General features: G+C 41.9%; 1 protein-coding gene across 1 annotated transcript; it reads right to left on the bottom strand.

The window, feature by feature from the left end:
* Nucleotides 1-220: 220 nt before the first annotated feature.
* LOC140176156 (uncharacterized) lies at nucleotides 221-7,674 on the bottom strand. The gene is made up of 3 exons (XM_072206046.1): nucleotides 7,490-7,674; nucleotides 1,367-2,625; nucleotides 221-930 (listed from the first exon to the last, which is right to left on the bottom strand). The coding sequence occupies exons 1-3, from the start codon at nucleotides 7,672-7,674 to the stop codon at nucleotides 221-223; spliced, it is 2,154 nt and encodes a 717-aa protein (XP_072062147.1).
* Nucleotides 7,675-8,827: the final 1,153 nt, after the last annotated feature.

Below are 8,827 nucleotides of genomic sequence, written 5' to 3'. Positions count from 1 at the left end.
GCTTTTGGTAATCTTCAAGGAAGGCATATTTTAGGTGGGATGGGAGTGGTTTCAAATCTACATTTTGTTCATGACTCGGCACTTTGTCATCCGCTGACATTGGAGGTGATAAGGCATCTTCTTCACTTTTATGGGAACTCCCCACACTTAGGTCTTGAATCATACTCTTTCCATCAAAATCATCATGGTGGACTTTGGCCACAACATTATCAATCAAATCTTATCGGAAGATAGAATGATCCTCCGGTGGATGTCTGATGGCTTCATCAAGATTAAAGCTCACTTCTATTCCATCGATCTCGAACGAATAGCTACCCGAAAATGCATCCAATTTGAACCGAGAGGTCTTCAAGAACGGCCTTCCAAGCAAGATAGATGAGGTCCTCCCCGAATCACTAGGGGACATCTTTAGAATATGGAAATCAATCGGGAAGACCAACCCCTTTATACTCACTAGAACATCCTCCGCAATACCAACTACGGAGATTATGCTTTTGTCTACCAAAACGAACCGGGCGGCCGACTGTTTCAACGATGGAAGCTTCAAAACCTCATAGACAGATAAAGGCATAATACTCACACAAGCGCCAAGATCGCACATACAATCAACTAATTGGGCCCCATCTATGGTGCATGTAACTAGGCAAGGGCCGGGGTCACCACACTTCTCCGGTATATCATCCATTAAAGCGGAGATTGAGCTTCCCAATGGAATAGTTTCTAAATTATTAAGCTTCTCCTTGTTCATGCATAGGTCCTTTAGAAACTTGGCATATTTAGGTACTTGGCAGATAGCATCAAAGAAAGGAATGGTTACCTTAACTTTCTTGAACATCTCCACCATTTTGGGATCCAACTCAAGTCGCTTCTTAGTCTTCCTTGCCAATGTGGGAAATGGGATTGGAGTAGCTTCTTGAAGACATCCCCATCCTTAGGTATTCCACCCATTGGTTGAGCAATCACTTCTTCAACTACCTCTTAGGATTCATCCTCCTCTTCAACTTCTTCTATCTCAACCACATCCTTATCTTGAGTGACCTTTATTGGACTTAGCTCTTTATGACTCCTCTCTTACAATTTGGTGCCGGACCTCAAGGTGATGGCATTGATGCCACCCTTGGGGTTGGGTAAAGGTTGAGAGGGTAAGGCACTTGAGCTTGAGGGTTGAGTGGTAGAGGTAGGGGTTGGTTCCATATGGGAAAGAAGGGCTTGGACGGCAGAGGTAAGACTGATAAGGCTTGAGGCAAGTATGGTTTGAAGCTCCTTTTGTCCTTGGAGGATGGAGCGGAGTGTCTCATCTTGGTTGGAAGAAGGAGAAGGAAAAGTGATTTAGGGGGCTTGTGGTTGGTTGGGTGGAGGTGTTTGCTTTTGATGAGGTGCTTGGTAGGTTTGGTAGGCTCTTCCTTGGTTTTGGTTTTGGTATGGAGGATTTTGTTGGTATCGGTTTTGTTGGTTGTTGTTGTTGTTCCATCTTTGGTTCCCACTATTGTCCCTTCTTCCTTGATAATAATTGTCTCTCCATCCTTGGTTGGAGTTATCTTGCCACCCTTGATTGAAATTACCTCCTTGATTATAGTTGCCTCCATGTTGGTGATAACCTTGGAGGTTTGGGCATTCATCAGTGTAATGGCTGTAACAAAAGCAAATTTTACACACTCTTTGGGGGACCAATTGTTGACTATGTTGTGTTTGGGGAGGTGGAGTTGTTGTTGATTAAGTTGGAGTTGCTTGAGAATATATGTCATTTCTCCCAAGGTCTTGGTAAGGGCATCAGTCTCACCAGTAGTAGAAACTTCATTTATTGCTCTTGGATGATGGTTTCTTTGTCTAGCGTGTCGGGTGGACTCGGCCAAATTGGTGATCAATTGCCATGCCTCCTCCGCTATTCTATACTTTGTCATGGAACCATTGCTTGAAGCATCCAAAAGGATCTTGTCTTGTGGTTTCGTTCCTTGGCAAATATAGCTAATCAACACTAGAGTGTTAATCATATGGTGAGGGCATGAGTCAAGAAGCCTTCGAAACCATTCCCAATACTCGTATAGAGTTTCCATTTCACCTTGGACAATGCATGATATTTCTTTCCTCAATCTATCTGTCACCTCCGGAGGAAAGAATTTATCTAAGAATTTCCTTCTAAGCAAATTCCAATCACTAACAATCTCATCGGGCAAAGTGTAGAACCACTCTTTGGCTATTCCCACTAGAGAGAATGGGAAAGCAAACAACCAAATAGCAACCTCATTGGAACCCTCCTGCCTAGTTGTTGAACATACACCTTGAAAGTCTCTAAGGTGTCTAACAGGATCTTGGGCGGAGAGTCCATAAAACATGGGTAGAAGATGAATCAAGGTGGTCTTGAGTTCAAAATTAGCGTTTAACTCTGGATGACGCACTTGAAGCGGTTGAAGAATAAAGTCCGGAGCACCGGCTTCCTTAAGAGTGACTCTCCTTGGAGCAGCCATGGTTTTGCTACCTAGATCAATAGAAGAAGTATTAGTAGTATCGATGGAAGAATAGATGGTTTCCTCCTCAAATGATGTGTCCGATTCACCCTCGGATACGGTTGGTGAAATGGTAGGAACCCTTTCACAACCTCCAAAGGCTAATCGTCTCCTAGCTTGCCTATGATGTGAGATAGTTCTCTCAATTTATGAATCAAAAGGGGCTAAACTAGGATCCAGTAGTGAACGCGTCATTTAATGAAAGAAGCATAGGGATCATGACAACAAGATGCATTAAACAAAAATCAATCCTAACTAACAATTGAACTAGCAAACATTCAAGAAAGAATGCAGGTATTCACATATCCACATATTTACACTAACCAACAACATGACACACATATGCAACTCCCCGGCAACGGTGCTATTTTGATGAGAGATATTTTGTTGGTTTAGAATTTTTTCCAATAGAATTATGTCGTGAGTATAGTCTAAACCAACAAGCTATAACGCATCAAACATAGAAAATGTGTGTCCACAATTCAAAATCAATAACCGAGAGTATTAGTCCCGAGTCGTTCTCCCTAGGAGTTGCCCTAAGATGCACATTATTGGTTAGGAGTTCTCTTGGTGTTTGAGGTTGAATGCAAGAAATGTAAACAAGCTTGCATAAAAGTAAAGAACAAATAACAGCTAAGGGACACAAGAAATTGAACTAAGCAAGGGTAAATGACAATTAATCAATGTAAAAGCCTTGGCTAGGGTTGGGAATTGAAATTCCTATCCTCATTGCCTCAAACAATTGTGATGAGAATTGGTTATTGCTCCACTTAGTTAACCTCTAACTATGAAGGAAAGTCAAGTAGAGATAAAGAATTTGAGTCCACAAGTCCTAGTCAAATGCTAAGGAGAGACTAGAGTTAGTGTCGTTCAAATCAATTAGTAATTTCCAATTATCAATCAACAAAAGGCTTTAACAATGGATCTTTGGATGAATTCTAACTATCCTCTAGCTATGGGCTTAAGGTCAACCCTTCTTAGTTGAATGGGCTTGCCTTTGAATTTCCTTTTCCACTGTGCTTGATGACTGGAATTCACACCCCATTCAAAATTGGTGAATTAGTCCTTTTGGCAAGCGCACCAAAATTATCGTCAAGTAATAACCCACAGTGGAGTGGGATCGTATCTACAGAGATTGGTAAATTCGAGCAGTTTTAATCAATTGATGAATTAGTCAAGTGGATCAATAGGATTGTAGAGTGCAAAATTATAAATGACATAAATGTAAATGACTAGAATATAAAGAAAAGCAATAAAGTGCAGAAATATAAATGGCAGAAAGTAAAGGACAGAATCATAAATGACTTAAATGTAAATGGGAATGTGGAATTGCTGAATGTAAAATTAAGCTAATAAGAAATGGATAGATAAGAATGGGGAGATTCATTGAGATTGGGAGATGTTGTCTCTTTGGATCAAATCTAGCTTATATCCTCTTCAATCATGCAGCTCATTGACCTCTTGGCAATCATGATTGATTGAGCCCCAATCCCTTGGTGACTCAATCTCTCAGATCTTGATCAATAGTCAATTCCTTGGTCTAATTGCTCATGAAGAGAGATATGCTTGGTCCCTGATTATACCACACACCATCATAGGTCCATGTAGAGGGAGGATTATATGTCACATATCCAAACACCAAAACCCATATTCTACTCTAGTGTGAGAAGGGATTTCAAGCATGGTTTCATGTTTTCTTTCCCAAGGTTCCCATGAAACCCAATTGCATTCAATCTCTTTTCCAAGATAATTGAATGCTAGAATGAAGAACGAAATTTCTTCTAGCAAATCAAAGAGAAGATGAAGAGAAGAAGGATTTCACTATCATTCATCCATCAAGTACAACAGAGCTCCCTCTCTCAATGAGAGGGAAGTTAGCTACTCATATCTCAAAAGGTACTCAAAAGTGAAGTGTAAAAGTGGATCTAAAATTGACTGCTTAACCCCCTTCTTTAGTACTCCTTGGGGGTTATTTATACTACTCCTAGTAAAATAAAAGAATTACAAAAGTGAAAAAGGAAAATTACATTTTGGAGGAAAAAAAAAACACTCAATAAGCATGACTTCTTAGCTGGCGTGTGGCTGGCACTTCTCTAGCGTGCCACGCCTACTCCTTCAAGTGGCACGCTCGTCCCTCTCTCAACCTTGGCGTGCCATGACTTCGAATTCAAGTGGCACGCCGTAGTGGATTTCTTGTGTTGGCATGCCATGCCTTCGAGCTCAAGTGGCACGCCCCTTGCCTTTCTCACTTCTCTTTGCCTCTGGAAACTTGTACTGGCATGCCACGCCCAAGGTCTGGCGTGCCATGCCCTTGCTTTATGCTTGGCTAGGCTTCTCTGGAAAGTTGAACTAGCGTGGAGGGTTTGGCGTGCCACGCCCCTCATGTGAGTGAGTGATTGCTCTGTTTGGCGTGCCACACCACGAGCTCAAGTGGCAAGCCCCAATGCTTCTCTTCTAAATGACACTGGCATGCCACGCCTGGCTACTCAAGTGACATGCTTAAATGAAGAATAGTGAATGGCGTGCCACGCCTTTGATACCAAGTGGCACGCCCCATGTAATTGGCCTCCTTCATCCTCTCTGGAAACTTAAACCAGCGTGCCATGCCTAAAGGCTGGCGTGCCACGCCCATGATCTTGTCTTGGTTCTAATGGTTGGTGTGCCACGCCTCAGTCTTCAAGTGGCACGCCATATTGAAATGCCAAGGTTGGCGTGCCATGCCTTCGATACCAAGTGGCACGCCCAGTCCTTGCTTTTGGTCCTTTGTGCATTGGGGTGGCACGCCTGGTTGCTCAAGTGGCACGCCCAGTCTTCAATTGCCTTCAGCTCCTTCTCTGGATTGTTATACCAGCGTGCCACGCCATGCTGCTCAAGTGGCACGCCCATGGGTTTGTGAACTCTTCAAGCTTGGCGTGCCACACCTGGCTTCTCTAGTGGCACGCCTAAGTGACATCTTGGGGCTGGCATGCCACGCCTTCGACACCAAGTGACACGCCATAGTGAAGGTTCTTCTTGGGATAGAGAGTTGGCGTGCCACCCCCCTTTGCTCAAGTGGCACGCGCATAGTGGTTGATGAGTCAGGCGTGCCACGTCTAGCTTGGCGTGCCACGCCCCTTTTGTGTCCACTATTGTAGCTCTCTGGAATTTTGTATCAGCGTGCCACGCCCAGTCTCTGGCGTGCCACGCCCATATGCATGCTTTGAATTTCTTCTCTGGTCTTTAGTACTGGCGTGCCACGCCCAGCTCCTGGCGTGCCACGTCAGTGTGTTTTTGTGGCGTTTGCTTAAAGTGTCACGCCAGTTTCACACGCCCAGCTTCTTGTTTGTCTTCTACCCAATTTTTGATACTTTTCTCACCTGAAATTCAGCACAACTCATCTCAAAGTGGTGTACCATAATATTCATCAAATAATGCATGAATTGTACTGATCAAATGAGATTTATGCTCTTTTATGGTCTTCTTTATGCAAGAAAGAAGGGTAGATGATGCAAGTCATCACAACACCAAACTTAAGTTTTGCTTGTCCCAAGCAAATCAATGTGAGTAAGCCTTTATAGCTTGAGGCCTTGGCGTTGAGTGATTGCAATACAACTAAGAGTAAGACTAAGTGTTCAACTCATGTGTGCATGTTTTAATGTTATGAAAAGCTCTTGGATCCTTGAGGGTTCTTTCAGTTATAGGCTTTCAGGAGTCCTTTCTATTGATTGTCACCTTGAAGTAGTAAGGGTTATTTTGCTTTCTTGACCACGACTCTAAGTGTTTTGTCTCAAGACAACCCTTTAATTAGGCTTTCAATTAGTACTCCCAAACCAGTTGGTTTTAGGGTACTAGGTGTTGAGACACCTCTAAGAATTTACTTGCGCAGGTCTCTTCTTGACACATCTTCACCACAAGCATCTACTAAGATCTTTAATTTTTTTTGAGCTTTTTAATGTTTCTTTTTCTATCCCAGTAGTTGATGCTCAGAGCCTTGGGTCTTTATTGCTTACTACCTCTTAGTTCTATGGATATTCAAGGAACACCCTTTGGTCTTCCCTGCTTATACCTTCTAGGGCTTGTTGCTCTTCCATAACTCATTTTCTTTTTAGTTCATCCAAGGTTCTACACTTAGTTTCTTATTTCTTAGTTTGTTTGATAATCTATCTTCGCCTTGGTCTCTCTCATTGTTTTTGGCACAACTCACAGTGACTCTTATGGAGACAAACTCTACTTTTATTTTTGTTGGAATGAAGACTTGAAATACATGGCATTTTCTTTCTTGAAAAAAAGAACTCATAAAGACATCAAACAGGAATTAAAAACTATGCATAAAACATAAACTATCCTAGCATGATTATTTATTCAAAAAGTAAATAAAGCAAAAACTTAAACAAGAATTAAGAAATTGGAAAGTGTCATCCATGGGACTCAACAACCTTGAGCAGCTTCATCTTTAGTTCATTGGCCCCTTCCCTTTGTCCTTCTTATTGGAAGGGAAAGAGCCACCTTCATCTGGTTTGGAGGAACCTGCTTTTGCTTTGGCATCCTTGGGCTTCCAAAATCCTAACCTCCTCATGTAGGATTTCACATTCTCCTTGTGTTGGTATGCAATTTATTCTTGCCTTGAGCTGAGTTCCTCTAATTTCTGCATATAGGTGGGGTAATTGGGGTTCATGTTAGCTACTGTGTTTCATAAGTAGCTCAACTTTGTTTGCACATAGCAATCATATTCCTTTCTAGCTATAGTTCTTGCTTCATAAAGGTATCTGAATTCAGCAAGGCTCTCCATTTGATGTAGTTACTGTCTTAGAATCACTCCTAAACTGCCTTGCATTTCTCCCCAGTTAATTTGATTTTGCTGCTCCTTGAGGTCCTCAAAACCCCCTTGGGGTTGTTGAATGTTGTGGTTGACTTGGCTACATTGTTGTTGTTGACTTTCCTTGAAGTGATTGATATCTTCCCTCAAGTGGTGTAGATCTCCCTTCATTTGGTGTACATCTCCTTGCAGTTGCTCCGAGTTGAATCCCTCTGGAAATTGCTGATATTGATATTGTGGTGGTCGTTGAAGTGCCAGGAATTGAAGTTGCTCTTCTACCTCCTCTTCTTCTTCTTGTTGTTGTTGTTGTTCATGGGCATGAGCTCTTCGTTCTCTGGCCCTGTGGAGTGGGTGAACAGCCACCACCTTGGCCATCTTTTTTGCGGTTATGAACTTGTCTTACTTCACAAGCACTTCATCAATGATCTTTTCAACTCTAGCCTCATCACATAGCCTTTGTATAATGCTGGGGAATGCCAAGCTTGTGTTGTCACTGGTGCTTTTTAATACTTTGTTGATGTTGTTGGCAATCATCTCCCCCACGTTGATGTTATCTCCTTTCATGATGTTGTAGATGAGTACAGCTCTCTCCTTGATCACCTCTGAAGTGTTGGATGTGGGGATTAGAGACCTCCTCACAAATTCTAGCCACCCTCTAGCTTGGGGGCTCAAATCTCTTCTCCTCAATTGATTAGGTACCCCATCCTTGGCATTGATCCAATGCACATGCATCACACAAATCTCATTTAGGATCTCATCAAACCCAGGGTCTTGCTGGTTTATTCTTTCTTCATAGCTCCGAGTGGAGCTTGTCTTCTTCACCATTAGCATCCTTTCTATTCTAGAGGGATTGTAGTCAATGGACTTCCCCCTTACATAGCTAATGTAGCCATGGTGTTGCCCTGGTTGAGGTACACGTGACCCACGTGGACGCGTGATAGACGCCACGCACCAGAAATTATAGAAAACGCTCCCAGCGATTTCTGAAACCCTTTTTGGCCTAGATCCAAGTCCAGAAGGCACAGATTAGAGGTTATAAAGTGGGGGAATGCATCCATTCAAAGGGAGATCTCCAATTATTCACTTTTCATAGTTTAGATGTAATTTTTACAGAGAGAGGTTCTCTCCTCTCTCTTAGGTTTTAGGATTAGGATTTCTTATTATTTCAATTTAGTATTCCAACTCCTTGTCAGGTTCAACATTCCTTTACTTTATATTTCCCTTTTACTTTCAGATATTTTAATGCTTTCCTTTAATTACTTTTGTTGCCAAATTGGCTTATGAACCATTCATGTTTAGATTTGAGTTTCTATTTAATATAATTTGAGGTATTTCAGAATTATGATTGCTTTCCTTTATTTACATTAATAATTTGCATTTTTTTCCTCCTGGTTTTGGTTGTTTAATTGGCAACTCTTGAGTTATCCAACTCAACGTGATTGATAATTGTTGTTTTGGCTGATTGAATTGAACTTCAATAAACTCCAATCCTCTCTTAGGAATTGACTAGGACCTGAGGATCAAACTA

The sequence above is a fragment of the Arachis hypogaea genome, chromosome 11 (genome assembly GCF_003086295.3).
Source record: "Arachis hypogaea cultivar Tifrunner chromosome 11, arahy.Tifrunner.gnm2.J5K5, whole genome shotgun sequence".
Taxonomy (NCBI): domain Eukaryota; kingdom Viridiplantae; phylum Streptophyta; class Magnoliopsida; order Fabales; family Fabaceae; genus Arachis; species Arachis hypogaea.
The sequence above is the reverse complement of the archived record's forward strand: the minus strand, read 5'-3'. Positions and strand labels throughout refer to the sequence as shown.

Bases quoted from the DNA above. Each gene is read 5' to 3' on its own strand.
- LOC140176156 (XM_072206046.1), bottom strand. From the start codon at position 7,674: ATGGCCAAGGTGGTGGCTGTTCACCCACTCCACAGGGCCAGAGAACGA. The intron at 2,626-7,489 runs GCAAGGAGATGT...CTCACATCATAG, and splicing joins GGATTCAACTCGGAGCAACT to GCAAGCTAGGAGACGATTAG. The intron at 931-1,366 runs GCAAACACCTCC...GGAATACCTAAG, and splicing joins TACCAAGCACCTCATCAAAA to GATGGGGATGTCTTCAAGAA.